This window comes from Pezoporus wallicus, unplaced genomic scaffold (assembly GCF_028554395.1).
Source record: "Pezoporus wallicus isolate ANWC-B61680 ecotype Strahan unplaced genomic scaffold, APGP_CSIRO_Pwel_v1 contig_6814, whole genome shotgun sequence".
Lineage (NCBI taxonomy): Eukaryota > Metazoa > Chordata > Aves > Psittaciformes > Psittacidae > Pezoporus > Pezoporus wallicus.
The window spans coordinates 4,519,834-4,542,243 of NW_026639755.1; the positions used below are offsets into that span (position 1 = coordinate 4,519,834).

Sequence of the window (22,410 nt, forward strand, 5' to 3'; positions counted from 1 at the left end):
ATCTGTTTTAGTAATGTGAGAATGCAACTAAATTTCACTCATTGTTTGCAGCAGATTTCACCTAAATAAAGTGTGTGGGTTTTAGCATAAGTGTAAACCACCTATTTAAATGAAGCAATTAAGAGTTTATGTGTGGTATTTAGGAGATGGCTTATTTTGTATCTTTGCATGAAAAGATATTCCTTCCAGAGAACATAATTATGTGAGCAACGACAAGGAGGAAAGAAAAGAAGTAATATATATATATACACACACACATATATACATACACACACACACATATATATATATATATATATATATGGCTTTTTTTATATGTAGACTTTGACAGCTGAGATGTTTAAAATCCAGCACAGCATTATGGTCTGAACTGGGGTGTCATTTGGTACCATTAACTTAACATAAAATGTTATGCCCTACCATAAAATAAATGCCTAGAAGTTCCATACAGTATTCATCTGAAAGAGGATTTTCTTTCTTTCAAATGCTTTGAATAAATAGCAACTGGGGCCTCATAACCGAGCCCTATAGATTTTTACACAAAATACAATTCTATTCCAAACACTGAAACTGAAAAACTGCCACTCTCCATTCATAATATTATCCATTTAAACCCCGTAAGTTCATTCCAAAAAGTTAAGAGTTTCCCAACACTGTAGCTCCTAATTTCTCTAGAAACACCATATAAAGCTCTCTCTATTCTCTCTAGCTTACACAAGTGCAATCACTGGTGAAAAAAAAACAACCCTGACAACTGAATAGGTTGAAGAAATCAAATATTTTCCACTTAGTTTATGCCAATAACACATTAGAACAACTGCATGATATCATAATTTAGATACAGGAAATTCTATTTGTATTCCAAATCTATTCTAACATCCTGAATATCAGTAACACGCAGTTGCCCATAAAAAGCACGTATTCCTTGAAATTTAAGAACAGCCTAGCAGAATAAAAAAGAAATAAAAGGAAACTGCATGAGCAAGGTATATGACAGAATTGGGCTGTACTGTTCTACTAATACTGTATTTATTAATTTCTAAGGGATTACAAAAGGTATGGGAAATAAGAAAAATAAAACAGGAGGGCAATAGTGGCTCAGCATAAATGGTCTATCGGCAATCAGGTGTGACATGGCAGGATAAATACGCAGATTGCTAACTGTAAAAGTTGCATTTCCTAGCAGCTGAACCTTAACAGCAGCGGGGCTTTTGATGAGCACAACCAGGATGATTTCTGAAGCAGAAAATCAAATGGATGGGGCCAGTTGAAAAAGAAAGCTCTCTTTCCAAAAGAAGAAGTGAGTGGGGCTGCTGAGAGATCTCAGACTAAAAAGCAGCATCTTCCAAAGGTGTTTGGAGGAGTAAGGAAGAGTAACAGCCAAGCATGGGCCGCTCTGGCCTCAGGTAAGTTTAACACAGTAGTAGTTTTCCATCTTTTGCAATCTGCAGAGCTAAAATAGCCATTGGATTAAAGCCTCCTGACAATAGATTTGCTTTTCTTAATCATAAACCCTGAGGAACAGATTTCTGACTCCCAAGGGACTACACAGCACACATTAAAAACACCGGTGTCAGAAGGTTGGGTTTTTTGCTCCAAACGGTCTGGCTCCTATTGTCAAGCAGTTGGCTCTCTGGTTTAAGAAAGCTGTCTGGTGCATACTAACTCTTGATCATAGACTTCAAAGGGAAGAAACACATGTGCAAGATCAGCCTCTTAAGACTGGTTGTCTTAGGAGGCTGTCTTCTGACAACCAGTTGCTCCATAAGACTAGATATTATCAGTGGGAATAGAAGCATGCTTCTATTACATATGATATATATGATATATCATATATATATATTATATATATCAGACTGTGCATACGACAGCACTGAATGGTGACAATTTCCTGGAATGAAAGAAGCCAATTCCAGTCCAGAACAATTTTCAAAACACAGCAAAAAAAAAAAAAAAAAAACAACTTCTCAGTTTAATTAAAATGAACTAAAAAGCACACAAGGGGAAAAATCCTCTCCCTTTGGAGCAACTAAAACCCAAGGTTTTACTTGCTCCAATGCCACAATGCTCAACACAACACTCAACATAGGCACGTGATAGATAGTGCGCTTCATGGCACTTGCATGGAGCCCCCCAAGCAAGGACTTACACCTGGGGAGACTGGAGGTTAAGCTCAGAAGGGGCTGCTGGAAAACAAAGATATCCCCAGCAGCAGCAAGGTAGGTTTCAAATGAAACACAAGTTAATGATGCAGAGAAACAACCTGGCCCATGCAAACCAGGCTGAAGTTCTGGGGTCATTCAGGTGTTGGCTCTTGGTGAGGTAAATAGCTCTTCCAAGCACTACCAAAAGGCAGTACATCTTTTCTTAAGAAATGTGGAAGTGTTCCCAAATAATTCCTATATCCTTTCACTGCTGAAGATGCAAAAATAAAACAACCCCAAAGTGAAAATCCACAGGGTACTGCTCTATAAGGTGAAACTGAACTGAAATGTTAGGACGTTTCCTTCTTCTTTTAGCAGTAGATATGTTTAGACTTTAACCAAGGTCTTTGAAGCTTCAAGTGCTCACCATAACAACCATCCCCAAATCAAATGGCGTAATAATTTGGGAGAGATCTTTTCAGTATATGGCCTTCCAATCCCTATCTTTCAGCTGACGATCATGTGTGGACTATCAATACCACATTGAACCACTGCTAAGCTCCATGAGAAAACTTCCTAAAGATTAACTGAATACCCATGGAGTTGTCTTAACCGCAGTTTCTAAGTGGATATTAGCACCATGTCTTCCCTGGTACGTATGAAATATAAGCCTGATTCCTAGATATGAACAGCATTAGTAAATGTTAAGTAAATTAAACCATTATTTGTGACATTTTTCCAAAGTTTGTCAACTTCAGTAGCAATATATTCTACCAAAAGGTCTCTGTGATCCAAAAATGGCTAATACCACCCTCCGTAATCTTCACAATTCCTGCTTGTTTTAATTCTACCAGTAAGATTTACTAAAAGCCCCCATTTTGTTATAAAGATTCCTTTTTTTCCTATATACAGATCTATATAGGATGTAGAAATCAACAGCTGTAAACACAAGAAAACGCCAGTGAAAAGCAGAACCTGTTTAATGGCAGACTGTCTTTCGTCTGCAGTTATTTACATACAATTGATGAAGAATCCAGTTATTCATGAAAAGTAGGAACTCTCACAGTGCATACGAGCCCAAAGGATCACCCATCTCTTTACCCAATAATTTTTGTGTGAAAGATAATTGTGCCACAGGGAAGAACCAGCATATGGATGCTGACAAATAAACGTATGAACACTGACAGCATAATAGAACTGAGTAAGCAAACTGTACTCAAGGGAGAGGAAAAAAATAAAGGTATTACGGCTTGGCTGCATTAATTTCTCTTTTTGTTCTGACGTGTTTGGGGATGAACTTGGTAGACAACACAGCTTAGCAATTTCACTTCACATTTTCATGATGTGCTCCTTACCAAAAACTGAACAGTTTCAACACCTAATGTCATTAAGGCAGACAGTGAATGAACTGGGGTGCCCCTGAATCCTTAATGCAAGCAAGATGCAATAATTTCATTACAGGATTACTAGCACAAAAACATGCCCTTTGATCTTTCTTCCCACCTTCTCATAGTATTTGACTTCGTAGTCCAAGATGATCCCATTTGGATGTTCGGGTTCTTGCCAAGACAGAGACACGCTGTTCCTGGACGTCCTGTCTTTCCTTATGACTGTGATGGGGGACGGAGCTGTAAAAGGGAATGGGGTCAGGAGGGAAGAGAGAAAAGCAAAATGAGTTTATCTCTGTTCCAATCCTTGGCAAAGAGCGTTGTTTCCACTTTAAAAACTCATGAGCATAGGTCTGAACTTGTATCAACATTCAGCAGCTGGATTATAGTCCTGGTACACATTCCTTAAAGGATACTGGCCTCAAAGAAAATGAACTGAGATTTTCTGTTCGACTGAAGGACTAGTGGCAAGACAGCAGATGGTTTCGATCTGCTACTACAGAGTAAGCAATGAAATACATTAAGTATACTAAAATACAGAACAAAAAAATCAGTACTACTTATTTGTTGTAATGCTGGAGTATTATCATTACCAGATTGCATAACTCTGATAACATTTTCATATGCAAGTGCAAAATGGTGCTGGGATGCATTACATACAAAGAGTTCCTGGTATCCACGGCTAGTAATAGCCGTCAGCATACCACAGAATACAGACTCCTTTATAACATTATTTGGTAAGCTCTCCAGATACAAATTGCTCCCATATACAATTCTCTTTTACCGCATTTCTTTGAAAATGAAATTCAAAGGAAAAAAATCCAGACTAAAAAATAACCTCATTTCTGATCTGTATTAATCAGCTAGGCATGACAATTGACTGCATGCCCCAGACTTACCCACTACCCACAACTTGGAAGTACTAGCAATGTAACAGAAAAACCCCATAATTACCTAAGATTCTTGAACATGAGTTCAGCTTTAGACCACCCATGTCTATGGGTGTTGTAGCTCTATGTGTTGCTCCAAGACTAGGCCTGCATTTCCTAGACTCACTGAAAGCTATGCAATCTTTTCAATTCTTTTTATTTCTGTTTCTCTTGGGTTGCCTTCCCTTTCCAAATGCTTCTCTTTCCATCGCTTTGGCCAGAATTCATCAGATGATAGCTTACAGATCGCACAGTGAAGGTTATAACTGTCATTCAAAAAAAAATCTTTTACCAATAAACAGCCTTTTATCTTAACATGTAAAACAAATGTGTTTATAAGTTCAGCATTTTGCTATCCTAATAAAAGGCTCTAGCTGATCTAAACAATATAATTTCAGCTGAATCCTATGGAGCTTTTACTGTTCATATAAAACTAGTTGCACTTTACAGGCATTACACGTTTGCAAGCCTTAGCCAGTGCCCTTTCTGTTTGGGTTTGCTTTCGTGCAAAAGAGCGTGCCAGAAAAGCCAGAAACCAAGAACTTTTAATTAAAATCAATTTTTGAAAGCTCATTCTACGTTTTATTTTGCTAAACTTTCATCAAAAACACACCTTCTAGTCTTGAGTCCTCATCTAAGTACTGACATCCTCCTTTAACCGAGTGGAGCATCTAGAACACTACATATACTCACTCAAGCACATACGGACATACACACTTCCACATTTGGTCTGGGTTGAAACATATTCTCTAAGCGGTATTTTCACAGGACACATGGTTCACAATAGCTTTCTGAGAAGATTAAAGAGTTGTAAAAGTATCCTAATTTAAATTACTGAAATCATACTTTGGAGAGGGGGTTTGTGTGTTTGGTTTTAAATAGAATGGGAAGGAGCCTTTTTCTGTTTTACTCAGACTCACCAGATCTGTGCCTGCTGAAGAGCTGAAAAGCATTAGGGCAAAACGTACAGGACTGGTTTGTGATGAACATCCTTCAGTAATCCCACTTGAATTCCACTCAGGCACAAGCCAGTGTTAGAGCCAAAACACAAAGCAGTTAGCTGACTGGACTGCTCTACCGTAGCCAGCTCTGTGTTAACTCATACACCTATGCTTGCTGCTTTTATGCTCTTGTGAGTCATTTTTATGTCTTAAATCAAGCAATCAATCTTTTTTTTTGTATGGGAATAGACTGCCAAGCCCAGTACCCCAGCTGGTAACACTTTCCATTAAGGTAACATTAATACAGATTTTATGAATAATTAATATATGATTAACAGAAATGGCTTTTCCCTTAGTAAATTATGGTAATTTGTGCTATAACACATTCTCAGGGCAGGCTGAAATAATCTTACTTGCTCCAATACAGATGTGCTTTGGAAAAAAGCTTTCTTCTAACACAGCATTAATTATTTTGAGCTCATTTACACCCATCTCTGCAGATGCTACCAGTAACTTATCTCACAGCAGTTTATTAGAAAAGCATCTGCTCTGCAGTTATCAATAACATTAGGAAACATTCATATACATTTTCTAATCCCTAGGGTTTCCAAAGCTGCTTGGGAATTATACATACCGAGTATCTGGAAGAGACAGCATCCTACCACATGGACAAGAGGAGGGGAGATATATAATCATAGGGAACACAGAGTTTCAGGCTCTTTTGACCCCATGTGCAGAACAGCAACACAACGCCGCATACCAGAACACTCCAACAGCTACTGAACCTCTGAGTTATGTATTCCAAATCTGTTTAAATAACCACCTCATTTTAACTACGTGGATTACAAAAGTTACCTAGTTTTAAGGCATTAACCTTCAGTGCATAAAGGAACAGTGTATTCTGATATTTTGGTGGTCAGTTATTTTTGCAGAGGATAAACCACACTATTTGCATACAGAGGAAAGTTATGTATTTGTGGCTTAATTTTTAGTCTTGTGGGTTTTGGGGGTTGTTTCTTTTACTTTATTTGTTATTTTTTCTTTACATTTTGCTAAACTATCACAGTATCACACAGTATCACAGTATGCTAGAGATTGGAAGGGACCTCGAAAGATCATCTAGTCCAATCCCCCTGCCGGAGCAGGAACACCTAGATAAGGTTACACAGGAATGTGTCCAGGGAAGGAGACTCCACAACCTCCCTGGGCAGCCTGTTCCAGTGTTCCGTCACCCTCACTGAGAAGAAGTTTCTTCTCAAGTTTAAGTGGAACCTCTTGTGTTCCAGTTTGTACCCATTACCCCTTGTCCTATCATTGTTTGCCACTGAGTAGAGCCTGGCTCCATCCTCGTGACACTCCCCCTTTAGATATTTATAGACACTTATAAGGTCACCCCTCAGTCTCCTCTTCTCCAAACTATAGAGACCCAGCTCCCTCAGTCTTTCCTCATAAGGGAGATGCTCCACTCCCTTAATCATCTTTGTTGCCCTATCTCATATATCATCAGAGCATTTCAACATTGAAACACAAAGGATGCTAAAAACACAGACTCAATATCTAGGTCCAGATTTCATCGTTTTCCTGCTGTTCCCATGCTCTGTGTGTTCACATTGGATTTTACAAGCAATAGCTGGCTTTGATTTGCCTCTGTGTCTCTGTTGATAAAACAGAGCCCTGGAGAGGACAGCCCTCACAAGAACCTCTTTTTCCAGCAGTTCCTCTCCTGGTGCTATGTCAGGTTTACAGGTCTTTGAAGCACAGGCAAAATTAAACTGTGCTGCTCCTGGGATGACTGGGATGCACTGGGACCCCTCCTTCTGAAACAAGCAGAGTTGAAGGGATCAAGGATAAATCTTGAAGTAAGCATCCCCGATAGCCAGCCCTACAGACCCCAGTGGATGGGTGCAGAGCAGGGAGTCGGGACCCTGTGCCTGGAGGGGCTGCCGCTCGGCACAACCTGTCACAGCTGTAGCCCTAATCTGCCTTTCCTCAAACCAGACTTCGCTGTATGCCAACAGATAGAAGTGGTCTGGCTCTTCTGCTGTGTCTGCTGCCCGGCACAACTGAAGTCTGTCTGTCTCTCTCTTATTAAATTGCTTCTTTGCTTATGCCCAGAAATGACTCCTCTACTAACACATGGGATTGACTGACAAACACATCCCACACTTTGGTTTGACCAAGATGACACAAACGGCTTCAAGATTTTCCTTTCTTAAATTAAACGACATTTAGATTGCAGAACAAGAGTACTAGAACAGACACTTTAAATGTCTGCAGCTCCCACTAACACAACCAATTTTGTACTATGGCTTAGCAAATAATGGCACATTATGAAGCTTTTCAGAATAAAATGAAGTTTTACAAATTATATCAAAGCATCAACAGCAACACAAACTTACGATAATTTATTATTTAGAAAACACACATTTACTTTTTTAGATGAAGAACTTGAATAAATGCTGCTTCGGTGATTTTGGGATAAATCCTATGGCTCATATACCTCTGTGTATTTACATTTTTATTGGTGTTTTGATTAATGTATGCATACTCTTCTTTATTCCTCACTGAATAAGAGTTAGGTTTTCTTACAATTAACTGTAGGCTTGTGTGCCCATGCATTAAGAGGTTTACATGCAATGCATGCAGAAGTGTGTTTATGCATCTCATGGCTACTATTTGGCTGGTACTCCAGCTTAACTGGTTTATGACTAGTTTAAGCAGTTAATATGAACATTCAAAACTCCCTAGAGTTATGAGGGGAAATGTACTTTGAGCACTCAATGTTGTTAGGTAGCATTCGTGACAACTGGGAATGCTGATGTTGAAAAGGTAACAAATGCAATGATCCAGGGAGCTTAAACTCACAAGTGTAAATATCTCCTTGGTCATGACTATTAAAGGTGCAAGCAAATAAGATGAAGAATCTAGTGGAGATGACAATAAAACTCTGCTCAAATTCATTTCCCAGTGAAACTGACCCCAACAGACCATTTGTTTTTCTCCAGTTTAACAGCAGCTGGAGGATTGACTTTTTCCTTATTCCTTGTTATTGTTTTCATATGTGACTGGCTTACAGATGCATATATATATATATATATATATATATATATACTGGAAGAAAATACCCTGTTCTTGGACAGAGAGAACCCAGTATTAACTTTGGGAAGCCATGTGTGTACAACTGCTGAAACATTTAGAGTCCTGCTGTTTCTTGCTCAGGTCTCTATATCACAAATTCAATTTTAAGGAAGGATTTCATTCCACAATGGCCATGGCCAGCCCACTTCTTCTGGCTTTTGCTTGCTTTTTGCTGTCAGAATCCGAGAGGAAAATATTCCAAGCTATGCTGAAAGACAGTTATCAAGAACATACCTGAGCTGACAAAACTGACTATATTATCCAATTTCTGCAACTACTGAATAACTGGAAGGTTTGTTTCTTTTTCTTTAGAAAACTGATGATATTACTATCTAATCACACTACTGTAATCTGATATAAATTTTCTTTAATGTCTATGATGCCCCTAGGAGGTGATGTGGAACAAGAGCAATAAAGATGACAATCTGAATATTAAATCTGCAGCTTCCGACAGTAGGATCCCCTGGGACCCAACCCCAAACCTGTAAGGTTTAGAGGACCGGTGTCCAAGCCACAGAACTATCATACAGGTCATAATGCCAATACCAGTATTTGAATGAAGAAACTGATCCCTCAGAAGCAGTTTCTCTAGCAAAGCAAACTGGAGTCACAGAGTCAGGATACATGAGGGAAATTAACCCAGTGCAAGCATCAGGCACGCATGCATGGCTTAGTCTGCCACCGGTCGTATTGCTGCACATACACATTGCACTCAACAACCCAACATCTGGGGTTTTGTGAACCAACCTTTCTGTCTTTAGGTCTACCCAACCCTTCCACTACCAACCAGCATTCTATTCGTGGCAGAGTCCTAAGCAATGACTTGCAAATCACAATAATGATGTCACATCTCCATGGCATGATCACACTAACATGACGTCTGTGTAAACCGTTACGCTCATCCTCGGACCCGTCACATCTTGTCTGTAGATTAACATCTAAGGGGTTTCTTACAGAAGCCTGCTCACAGAAGGTAGGAATTGTACTATTTCAAACCTTCTCTGCCTGCATTGCTGTTTACTTTCTCTATTGAGTACAGTTTGAGGCACTGCCTCTCTCTACGAGGTTGTGCTGAAGCAAGCCTAATCCCACAGGCACATTCCAAGGAGGGCCAGTCAGCATTGGGTCCCCAGCTGCCTCCCAGGAGGCAGGAGGAAGAGGAAACAGTCACACTTTAACAACACTTTGGAAACCTGCTAAACCCTACATGCTCCTCTTCCAGATACAATTACCCACCTCTTCAGTGCACGTGCAGACACGGTCCTTTGCCCTTTAATCTCCAGGACACATATTTAAACTAGCACAGTATTTGTGTTTGTGTTCCTGCACCTTCTCCTTGAGCTGAAGCAGGCTCAATATATTTTTTTATGACTTGGGCTGTAAAATGCGATTCTATAACATCATTAGGTGACCATCAGCCATAATACCAAGCACCTTCCCTGTTAAAGGAATCAGGCATTTGGGAGTCCAGCCATCCCAGCAGCAAGATGCTCAGCTAAGCTTATTGGACCCTCACAACAGATCCAGGCTGGATCCTAGTAGGATACAATCATAAAGAAGCAGGTGAAAAGGTTTCCCATTTCCAGAAAAGGTCTATCAATATCTGGGTATTTACACGTATTAAAATGTGGAACAAATAAAATAGAACAAAACTTTAAGGACAAATAGAAGCAGGGTAAATTTGGATGTAACAAAGCTGTGTGGGGCAGCTGAGTAAGGAGTTAAGTTTCTCCCAGAAACAGGATTTGTTCATGGCTATTTTAATGGCTAACTACCTGCATTATGGCATAAGTGCTCAAATGCATCTGGAAGCATGTGGACTCCAGCCTGTGGTTAGAGCCTCCAGAGTGGCTGCAGGCTTTGCACAGGTGCCGTGAGAGAGATAGCAGGGAACTGGAAAAGGGAAAACAAGTAGGAATTACACTAAAGGGCAGCAGCTTGATTTCCATCTCAAGTGCAGAGAAAGGAAAACTTCTGGGCAGCAGCTGTCACTGGACAAGAGATTATCAGAGCTCATTTCTCACCCTTGCAAATAAATTCTAAATGAAAAGCAAACTTCATTAAGTGTTGCCCACTCATGTTCTTATTTCTCCCTCTTTTTATTAACAGAGATAGCAAATGCCTTCCGCAGAGCAAGCAAAACGTTAGACTTGCTCATATGTTTAACACATGTGTAATAAATCATGGAAACGCCATGTCCATTTGGGAAGTATCAGGCTGCACAAGGCACTCGCTTCAGGAACTGAAAATTATGGTGCCATGGCATTCACAGCTGTTATTTCAGAGAAGAGGCAAATGCTGTAGATGCTTTCATAAGGATTCAGCCCAAAGGTACTCATAACACAAATGTTATTCTTTCTGTTCTCTGTTTGAGATGGTGATGGTGGGAGCTTTGCAAGACTTCACATTTTCACTGGATGTGTTTAAGACCATATCAGTTTAAAATAAACAGTTTTGCTTTGCCTCTCCTACCCCATTGTTACTTTGCTTTATAGGATGTTAGAGCCTCAGGCTTCCTGGTGTGAAGTTTTTGGAACGAAGAATTTATCCACCCCGCCCATAACATCAAGAGTCAGGTGCTGAGTGTGCTTTCCCTTTCCAAGGACGTTTAGTTATTTCTTCTTTATAGGATAGCACATCCCAAGGCTGAAACCACCTTACAAAGTTGGTGTGAGTCAAACCAATGCTGTGTGTATGTGAAGACTGTGACACGCAGGGGTGCGTAACTCAAACTAAAATTTGGCTTTATATTGAAATGCTTTTAAAAAATAATTATTACATTAACAATTCCCATGGACAGGAATAGTCCCCAAACCCAAAGAAACAAGTTACATTTTTTACCCAGCTGTCCCCAGCCTGCAAATTTACTGGATGGAATAGCTTCTTAAAGCAAGGGAAGTTGATGGCTTTGTTTACCATCAAGAGAAACACAGACTGTTTCCCTCAGTGATTACTGAGAATGCTAGCATAGATAAGGGAGAGAGAGCCTGAAGTCTAAGGAATATCATTTAACTGAGTGCTAAGCATCCTGTTTACCTTTATTTTACTATTTTACCAAGCCAAGACGTTAAATGAAAATCCACGTATAGCCTCATGTTGAAGACTGTAATAGGAGCGAGTAAACCATTACCCATTGACTGCTGAACACAATTTCAACATGACCTCTGGAAAAGGTAGCTGAAAGTACTGGAAGTGAAAAATCAAAGCTGAGGCACAAACTTCCCCTGCGAACTTTGTCTAAGGTCATGAGCATTCACATGAGCACGGTGTGCACACAGAAGACACTCATGTATGTCAGACTTTGAAGCCTCGGCAGAGCTTCCTTGACATTCAGGGGAAAAGGGATCAAAGGCTTTGCAGGCAGAATGTCTCTAGCTAATAACAGGCTATGCATGGAGTGACATTGTTAAAACACTTCCCTTTTATATCCCTAAAGGAGGAGTTTTATTGAGTTAAAATGATCCTTGAATAGCCTCCGGGCTGAACTGTAAAACACATTTGAAAAGCGTAAAATCTTTATTTATGCCAGGAACGTTTGAAACTCAAGAGATAAATGTCATTCAAAAACCCAAGTATGTCCTAGGTATTCAGTACGTAAGGGGGCACAGCTGTAATAACAGTCAGTGAACCAGAGACTCCCTACATCATGTCATTAGCTCACTTTTAATAAGTCTATCTTCTCGCCCTTTTTATAAGGGCCATAGGGAAAGAAAGAAATATATCATGCCCCAAACATCTGTGGCTTTCTCAAATTGTCTCTTAGAAGACAGATCTACTTAAGGGACCTGTCTTGGGATACAGATTGTAAAGTCCACACAACCCTTTCTAAATATGAATTTTATTTAAACAGGGAGCATCGCACATCGTTTGTGAGTTGCTGAAGACAGTGCAGTCTAGCTTAACAGAATAAAGGCTGAACATGCAAATAGCATTGCAGTTCCTGCAAGTAATCAAAGATATATTGAAATAAAGCTTGGTGCTCAACTTGGCGCTGAATTTATTCCCATGAAGCCACCGATTTCAGGCAAATAAAAATCTAGCTCTGAGGAGGTTTTAACAACGTTTCCTGGGAGCCAAGTGAGTCTTTGCTTACAACAGCACTGAAAAAAATTACACTTTCTCTGTTCTAAATGCTTATCCTCCCAAGCTGAAACTAAAAGATGGCTTGAAATTTCCAACCTGCAAATGACACACGTAGATCAAGATATTAGGAACCAGCTACATCTACACCCTGTAAGACTCTCCTCCCAGTGATCCTAATTTCTGTACCTAGCGCTCAGTTTTGAACAACTTCCATTCCGGCCCCTTGCACAAACTCCATAGTGCCTTACTGGTTACCTCCTCCTTAAACTTATCCCTTCTGTGTTTCAGACTCCTGATAATAAGACTACTGCTGTTCTAGGGAAGCCTGAGATGGCATAGGGCATATCTGGGTATTTTTGTTATTCTGTATGTTATAGCTGTGTGTAGATGCCTCATTTTGGATCCAGGGGTGGTTATTCTCTTTACGCTTCCTATATAAACAGAGAAAGGAATCAACATTTTTCAAGTGCACAAATGAATTGTGTGGAGACCAAAACTCAGGCTGAGGCTATTTAAGACCCTTATATAAGAAGCTTATTCACTTTCTACAGCTACTAGAAAAAGACTAATATCGCCAGGTGGAATTTAGCCAACAAAAGGCCTCCTGTGTTTCCTTTGCATTTCCTTCTACAGCAGGTAAGCAGATTCCTAGTTGCACCCCAATTTACCTTTTTTAACTATCTGAATCCTATACAGATTCTGTGAAAGAGCTGGCTTGAACGGAGAGCAGAGTTTGAGGAAGCCTCTTGTTACAACATGTTCCCTGTGTTCCTCTCCCGGTGTCAAGATATGTGACAGCACAAAACTCTCTGGAATTGGTTTAGTATTGACATTGTAGATGAACTCAGCTACCACCACCATTTGCAGCTGCACTGTTGAGACCTTGGTTTACGAGGCCTTAAGTCCTTAAGAGCTAACCAAACATAATACTGCATTTAAAGCTGCTACCCTGGGCTCTTGGTGATTAAAAGAAAACAGTCAATTTTATTATCAAGCAGTCATGCGAAAAAGGACTGAGGTATTAAAAGAAAAAAGATTTGGGCATCAGCATGGGTATAGTTGGAAAATACAGAGAATTTAATTATCTTCATTGAACTTTGTTGCTAATAATCATTTTGCTCTAACCCTGAACATTGAATCATATCGGAGCTCAGAAGTTGGCATTTGGAGACAGAATATTCAGCCTAATATGGAGTAGTTGCTCCATCCAGGAATACTCTGTTGCAAAAAGAGGGTCACAGGCTTAATCCCCTTGTTCCCACCTATCCTGTGTACAGGGTTTTGATTTTGCCCATTCACTTTGCTTTGCCCCCGTGTCCCCTCTGGTCTAACCTGGACAACGTGATGACCCAGACCCATTTGAATATGGTAAATGGAAATTAAAGATCTAACTGTGGACAAGCTCTCTTGGGACAGCAGTTAATATTCCGGAGCTTTCACAGTTCTTGCAGCAAGGAAGCCCAAAGACATCTCCTACATATATTACCTGTCTCCATAGTAAAACTGTATGAGTGTAATGTAAACTTGTTGATAAACTAATTTGTTCAGATCACTTCAAATCCCAAAATGTGCACTCTACCTTTAGAATATCCCAATTAATTTAACATGAAAAAGTAGGAAAAATCCTAATTCTTAAGAGTAACACAAGTGTGACTACGCAGAGGTATGCGGTAATTCAACTGAAATGCTCAGATGCAATTTAAAACCTCTTGCCCCCATAATCAAGAATCCCAGTATTCACGTGGGGAAAGCTAGGAGTGGAAAGTAGGTCTCAGTTTACTCATTGCTGACTCCAAGGGGGAGTACCATAGCTGCTTGCTATAGCACTGCAGCATACAGTAATGCTGTACAATACACATATGAGTAAGATTGAATCATGCGGGCTCTCTGGTGAAAAAGCTTAGGAAGGAGGCAGTAACCTACAGGCAATTTAAATAAATCAAATCACTCCCTTCAAAGACATCTAGTCTTCTGGAGGCATTCTGTAAATTAAGCCAATCCTAGGCTGTTTTCCATATTCATGTCTGCATAAACTTTATGTGCTCTGACAAATGAAAAAGATTTTGAGGTTCCCATCACTAAATAAATAATTCAAAGATACTCTACTGAGTTTCTTTGAAGCAGGGATATTGAGGTTTACAGCCCCTCTGCACCCACAGGTTTACTCTCTCTCCAATGAGTAAATATATGGGGAGTTTACTCCCCCAGATTTCATTGAGAAGGCCTTGATACAGGGATGTAAAGGTCAGAGTTAAAAGAGGACAATAATTACTGATCAGTCCCTTACCTTTTCTCCTTTGAGTTATCTCTATCCTTTTTGCACACAATCATCACACATGGATTGAGGTGGAAAGGGGCCTGTGTAGATCACCCATTCCAACACCTTGCTTTCAGCAGGGTTAGCCAGAGCAGGTTGCTCAGGACCTTGACTAGTCAGGTTTTGAATGCCACCACAGATGGAGATGCTACACTCTCTTTGAGCTACCTGTTAGAGTGCTCAATCACACTTAAGAGTAAAAAAGTTTTCTCCTATGTTTGAACAGAATTTCTTGTACTTCAACTTGCGAGCACTGCCTCTTGTCCTGTCACTACAGACCTCTGAATAAGGCCTCCCTTTGTCTTTATACAACACCAGTTGTTTATATACATTGATAAGATCCACCTGAGCCTTCTCTTGTCTAAGCTGGGCAGTCCCATCTCTCAGCCTCTCCTCATATAACAGATGTTTCTCTCCTTTAATGATCTCATTGACCCTTCGTTACTCTTGCCTCAGTTTATCCATGTGTCTCTTGTGCTGGGCTAGGGCTAAATTGGATACACCACATGTGGTCTCAACTAGAGCTGAGTTGAGGAGAAGAATCACCTCACTTAACCTGCCGGTAGTACTCTTCCTATTGCGGTCCCAGATGCTCCATCAGGACCTTCAGGTCCTTTCCTGCCAAGCTGCTTTCCCCCAGTTTGCTTCCAGCATGTCCTGTTACATGAGGGGTTGGTCCTCCCTGTGGACAGGATGTACTCGACTACAGGAATGCTACAGATTGAATTGAAAATGGAATGCTTGAGGAAGCTTATACTCTGGAAAGTTAGGAGAAGACAAAGACTCTGAGCTTCTTCACAGTGCCAAAACCAAGACTGCTGAGGAAATACTCTGTACCGATTTCACACATCAACTTATGCAACTTTGGGACACATTAGAATGCTTTACAAACCAATTCTAACACCTTCTCCAGGTAAAATTAGAGCCTTTAAAGGTATTGGCCAGTGAATGCTAGTCATTTTTGACTTACCTCTTAAGTGGTTAAATAAATGTTTATCATTAGGTATACGCATATATCCAATAGACGTATTTGGATTGTACTTGCACAGACATCATATTTATTTGTTAGATAGGAAGTGCAGGAACATAGCAAGGTTTATTTGTTATCACTCACTTTGGGACCTCCCTAAGTTTCAACAAGCTGAGAATGCTTTCAGTATTTGTTTTGTTTTACACAATAAATACAGCCAGAACTGTATCTATTATGTATTAGACACGCCACTATCATTTTGTTTGCATGAGTTTATAGTTAGAGCCAACAAATACAAAGCTAAACCAACCTAAGCAAACAGTTTAGATCAAACAAACCACTTCTTGTATGGTGAACCTTCTCACCAGAGCTGCTGGGAGGAAGGGATGGGGACAGCACTGTGTGTGCTGGAATACCCGTAGATGGCCAAGCTTCCTAAGACCTAGATGGATAATATCTGCTAATGGTACAGATTTCTACAAGTTCTGAAAGTTCTCCTTGTCTCCTCTAGATTACAAAGATCACTGCAGAGAATATGTCTATTTAAAGTGCTTTTAAGTCAAGTATGTCCTTGGTTAAAATACACATCTCTTTGTTCAGCATTCCGGAGTCATACCTACAAGCTGTATGACAGTGTGTGATACCACAAAAGCAGTGACAGGGCAGAAGAACCGTTACTTTCTCATGCACCATCTGCAAAACATATTCAACTCATATATATCCCTGACCCTATGGCTATGTTTTGCATTGAAAAAGCTCCTCTCATTTTTGTAAACTGATTGCCCAGTAGCATAATTGCATTGTCCCTATCAAATCTTACTTTCTTCAGTGAATTCCACACACAATTCCCATTTAATACCTTCTTGAGCAAGTGTGAGTTTTCCACTTGTTACGGCCCTAAAGCAGTAAATGCAGAACCACCCTGACCTGGACTGGATGCCTCTTCCCTTTGGGGAAACTCCAAGGAGCAGACAACTTTCTCATCTTTATAGATAAATGCATTAAAAAAAGACCTAGAACATCTGTGCCCAGAAACCTGCTCATGCTAGCAGCAAGTCAGGCAGCATGGCATGGCTGTCAGCCTCTCTTTGTGGCACATCCACAGTCAGCATGCCACCTCCAGGGATACCAAATTCCACATCCTCTCCCACAGCTGCCAGTGACCCTTCTTAAATGGGGTTGACTGGTGTTATTAGAAAATAGCATCTGCATGGTGCAACACACTGATGTGAGGTGAGAGCTTTCTTTGTGCAGCAGCAGAATGCTTCAATATAAGCTGTAGGAAGCTGTATCAGGTGGCAACTGAAGGGATAATCAACAAACTAAGAGACAGGGCACATCATCCTATTTAACTTTCACACCAAAGACAGAAAGACTCACAGGAATAAGAATTATTGCAGAGTCATACTTGTCTCACCATATTTTGCAAGAGACCTTTTTGGTTGGGTTTTGTTTTTGTCTTAAAGAGATGTTTGCTCATTAACCTCTGCTGGAAGGCAAGGAAAACAAAGTGCAATAAAAGTGCAGCAAAACTCAGGTCAAACAGTTGGCAGAAAAAAAAACAATCCAGCTTCTGAAATGATTCTGAGTTTGCCTCGATTCAGGGGACTGGATCTTGGCTTTACAACAGTTTTGTACTTTAAAACGTATTATCCTTCTGGCATTCACGAAGCAGCAGAATCAGGGTCTGAATGTTTCAAACCTTACCAGTGACGGTGAAGCACACTTTTCCTTTACTTCTAGACCAGGCTTGAAAACTTACCGAGAGGCAAATCTTACTGAGATTGCTAGTTACAGATTTGAGAACACAAAGTCACTGCAAAGGTACCAACATCTGAGGTGGCCCTTTTTGTGTGTGGATATATGGACATTGGTATGCAAATTCTAAACACATGTATGCTCAGGGATTGGTGTTGGGACTGGTCTTATTCAACATCTTTGTCGGTGACATGGACAGTGGGACTGAGTGCACCCTCAGCAAGTTTGCCGATGACACCAAGCTGTGTGGTTCAGTTGATACCCTGGAGGGAATGAATGCCATCCAGAGGGACCTTGACATGCTTGCAAGGTGGGCTGATGCCAACCTCATGAGGTTTAACCATGCCAAGTGCAAGGTCCTACACCTGGGTCGGAGCAATCCCAGGCACAGCTACAGGTTGGGCAGAGAAGAGATTCAGAGCAGGTTGTTGGTAAATGAGAAACTGAACATGAGCCAGCTTCAGTGTGCACTCACAGCCCAGAAAGCAACCGTATCCTGGGCTGCATCAAAAGGAGTGTGACCAGCAGGTCGAAGGAGGTGATCCTGGTTAGACAAAACCTTGGGTGACGTTATTTAGTGTGAGGTGTCCCTGCCCATGGCAGGGGGGTTGGAACTAGATGATCTGAAGGTCCTTTCCAACCCTAACTATTCTATGATTCTATGTGTGTATATGATCTGTTTAGGTACAGAAACGGAGCTGCTGTGCAAGCTGACTGACTAACATATCAGCTGAGTTTATTTTAGCACACACTGGCAGATCTCCCAGTTGCTGCATTACAGAAAATTAGTACTATACGCGTTCTGATTAGGCTGGTGATGGTTTTATAGGCATAAAAGCCCATGGGTACGGTGAGAAGCATGGCAAGAAATATTTGTTCGATATCCAGCAGGACTTTGGAGCTCAGAGACCCAGCAAGCATAATGCCAGCTGATGCCTGTCTTGAACTGAGCTCACCCAAAGTAAAGATGGAGAGTGTCTGATTTTTACCACCAGCAGAACTGCCACAAACCCTACAATTTTGTCATTAGAAAATAGAAAACATTCTGCAGCTCTGCCTCAGGCTCTTGGAAACTCACATGCTTGAAACCCAGTGTTTTGGGTGGGTGAGGAACATTCTGCTGAGCAGCTTTCACTAAGCTGGGATGGGCCCTGCCAGTGCAAGCACACGGATACCGAAAACCCAGGATTAAACCTGCAACTTCATCATACCTATTGCAAGGATACAGGCCTCTCAGATCAAGGTTGGCAGGAGTGAAATAGCCTGGATTCGGGAGAGACTGAGGAGATCCAGATTGTAGGGACCTTCTGTACTTCAATCCTCTCTCCCAAACTCACAGCCTACTGACTGATGTTCCTTCTGCAGGCTTGCCAGGGGGTCTGTCCCCAGGATGTGTCCAGCCTTTGTGAACCATATAATTCCATGTGATACTCCATCCACAGAATGACCTCCCAAAGCAATATGCCTCTCCTACTTCCCTGAGTCTAGGAGAGCTCAGACATTTAACCTAAGCTTTACCCAACTGGTGGATACCCCTGCCCTTGAAGGAATGTACCTAAAGTCAGACAGCATGAATAATAGTCCTAGAATCATCAGTGGCTTTTGGAGACATCTGTTCTTTTCCAAATCCAGTTCAATGGTGCTTTAATTCTTTTCTTTAAATGCTAAGTCCTCCAGTTCAACCCTTAATTATAATGCAATCCAAGACCTTCAGGCTTTCTCTCCCCACTCCCCACCCAGGTGTTTAAATATGACATGAGCTAAAAATACGCTTTTGGTGTGTCCCTTCTGTGATGTTAACAAGGAATGGAATGCAAGACAAACTGCAATTTTGGAATTATGCTTTAAAAGATTACTCGTACACATATTTAAGGTCTAATTTTAGCGACCTGTGGAACTTCTAGAGGAATTCTAATATAGTAAACCAATTGGCATGAGCCAATTGAACACAGCACAGATAAGCCTGTAGTAACCCACACCTCCTAAATGCACTCAAAGCAAAAATAGGCTAATGCATAACAGCAGAAAAGAAACAAACAAATTGGTTAGGCAGCCTGTGGGCTGCAGTAAACACAGTTGCTATTGCCAGAAATGCATGACCCTGCCACATCACATAACAGTGCATTCCAAGCCAAAATCAAAATCCACCTAGCATCACAGTGCAGAAGCAGTCAGCTCTGGGCCTTGGGGAAGACACTGCAATGCAGGAGGCTTCTGCAGAGCAATACCTTTCACTGACAGTTCATTCCGTGGAGTGTCTCCAGGGGATTTCTAACTGCTAGGGTGATGAACAGGCTGAAAGGCAATATCTCTGATATAAAAAATAGAAGGAAAGCGAGCAACTAAAGAGGGCTGCTCAAGTCACTGGCACAAACATCCAAAAAATGTAACTGTTAACAGCAGCAAATTGTTTGGAATGGGGATAAAATGCAAGTTTCAGAGCTGAAGTCAATGCCTAGATGAGAAAGAGATCATGAGAAGATGTTTCAATTTGGTAGATTCACCTCAGCCTACAGAGCATTTGGAAATGTAGTGACTGCTCTCAGAAAACCATCTGTTCACACATTTTTATGCCTCCCACTAAAGCTGATCTGTGATCTGAGAACAGCTACATCCTCTATAGTGAAAAACACTGCAATAACATAGCTCACTAGGAGAACGTCTGCTTAGAGCAACGTTAACTTGGTTTGTAGGTATTTCGGGGACGGGGTGTGGGATGGAAGGAGGTGGGAGAAGACTTACTGCACACATGCTTTCAGTACAAAGCTTCCTTTGCACCACATAGAGGAGTATAGAAATTTCAGGATCTAGTCTTTCTCTCCACTGGCAAGCATTGCTCCTAAAGAAATGGTACCTAAACAAATGCCAGAGAAAAATCTAGATTCTTCATATCTTTCAGATAAATGGAACCTTGTCAAATGAGAAGCATATGGTAGAATAGTGCAGCAGTGACAAAAGCTCTGATCCAACAGTTAGGGCATACTGCTGTGCTCGTGCAGGGCCTCAATGACTTTAGTAAGACTATACACTATCAACTGTGACTCCAGGACCTAACTCAATATTTAGCTCCACACCCCCATCATGTTGGCAATAATTCAGAGTTGGTGAGACAACTTATAAAGGAAAAAAAGAAAAGGGCAAAAAGCTGTGTTTTAAAGCTCTCTAATTCAATGTTAGGTTTTTATGTGCCTGACATCAAAGCATTTTTTCACTTCTATTGAATCAAAATTAAGCACTAAGATTACTAAGGTAATTTATGTTGGAGATTATTGAAATGAGTGTTTTATTAAAATCTGGTTTTATTAATAAAAACACATTCTGGCTAAGGACTCACATGAGTCTGCTATTAGAGACTATTAACTGGGAACTGGGACTTAATCATAACAGTCATGCTGCCAGATCCTTTGACAGCAACACACACTGGGTTTGTTTCTGCTTTTACTTTTACTAGCATATTCAAGTCAATTAGTTACCTTAGCACACCAGTGGTGAGAGTGACTCCTGTAAAACAGTGTAAGGAAACAAAGGTACATACATCTCAGTAGCTCTGAACAAAGAAAGGGTAATCAGAAAGAGACTCACCAGCCTGATTAGTTGTGATGCTGACAGCAGCAAATTGCCTGGAAAGCGTACTCAAGTCGGATACCCCGTTGACTGCATCAATCTCAAAAGTGTAATTGGTGTGTGCCAAAAGGTCCACTACTGTCACCGTCGTGTTGGTGAGTCCAGTCTGACGGGGTAAGAATCGCACGTTGTCACTACAAGGCTCACACATCTTGGTGTTTCCTCCACATTTTTTGCAAATGATGTTGAAAGTGACATCTTTGCGACCTCCAGTGTCAAGAGGCCAGCTCCAGTCCAGGATAACAGATGTCTCATTGATGTTAGAGATAACGTTTCTTGGAGCAGATGGCGGTCCTATAAAAGGAAACGGGAAATCAGAGGGATGAGATTTTCTGTAGTGCTCTAAGACGGGTAGTGCTCTAAGAGAGGAGTAACAGGTGTGCAAAAATACAAGTCAGAAACATAGATAACCAAACTCTTACAGTTATTTCCTGTAGAGAGGCCTGAAATATTTCACTGGACTCCAGACCTAGACTATCAAGGACCATCTTTTCCTATAGACAGTACCCTCAGAGTGCAGTTCAGGACCGAGGGCTGAAAATATTGGTAGCAATTCAAAAATCCTAGCTCTCCTTCTCAAGTCTGACAGAGAACAAGAAGGAGAAAATGAAAATAGACATAAACCCGGCCCACCAGTTTTCGGTAGCCTGTCCAACATGAAGAAGACATGGGAGGCAGTGGATGGCTGACTGCAATGGGACATGAGAAGAAGCAAGCAAGCTGCTGAGATACAGCTGGAGGAGCAAGAATGACAGCCCCGAGCATAATGATGCTACTCACTGGTGCAAGCCATGGATGGAGGGTCTTTCTCAGAGCGAAAGTAATTCTTTTCACACCTGCAGTTCAGAGATGCATCTTCGTAGGTGGAGCTGTGAGGTGGACATTTGGCACACTTCACGTTGCCAGCAGAGGCTTTGTAGAACCCAGGTCGACAAGCTGCAAAGTAACAGGAGTACAGTTTTAAACTCCATGGACATCTCCTCAATGTTAACATGCCACTTCCTTACTGCCCTGGACCTATCTGTATGTAGATCACATTTTGCAGATATTTAGGGTGTAAAAATACAGATTTCTCTCATAATGAGAAAGCTGATGGAAATAAAACCTCTTGGCAGAAT

General features: G+C 40.9%; 1 protein-coding gene across 2 annotated transcripts in view; it reads right to left on the bottom strand.

Annotated features, from left to right (window-relative positions):
- The window catches only part of EPHA3 (EPH receptor A3), a 216,677-nt gene that overhangs the window by 48,848 nt on the left and 145,419 nt on the right, over positions 1-22,410 (bottom strand). For both annotated transcript variants that reach the window (XM_057415894.1, XM_057415893.1), the window contains exons 4-6: positions 22,073-22,228; positions 21,251-21,586; positions 3,648-3,772 (exon numbers count right to left, since the gene is read on the bottom strand). In XM_057415894.1, coding sequence (XP_057271877.1) covers positions 3,648-3,772; positions 21,251-21,586; positions 22,073-22,228 — 617 coding nt within the window. The remainder of the gene's footprint in view (positions 1-3,647; positions 3,773-21,250; positions 21,587-22,072; positions 22,229-22,410) is intronic.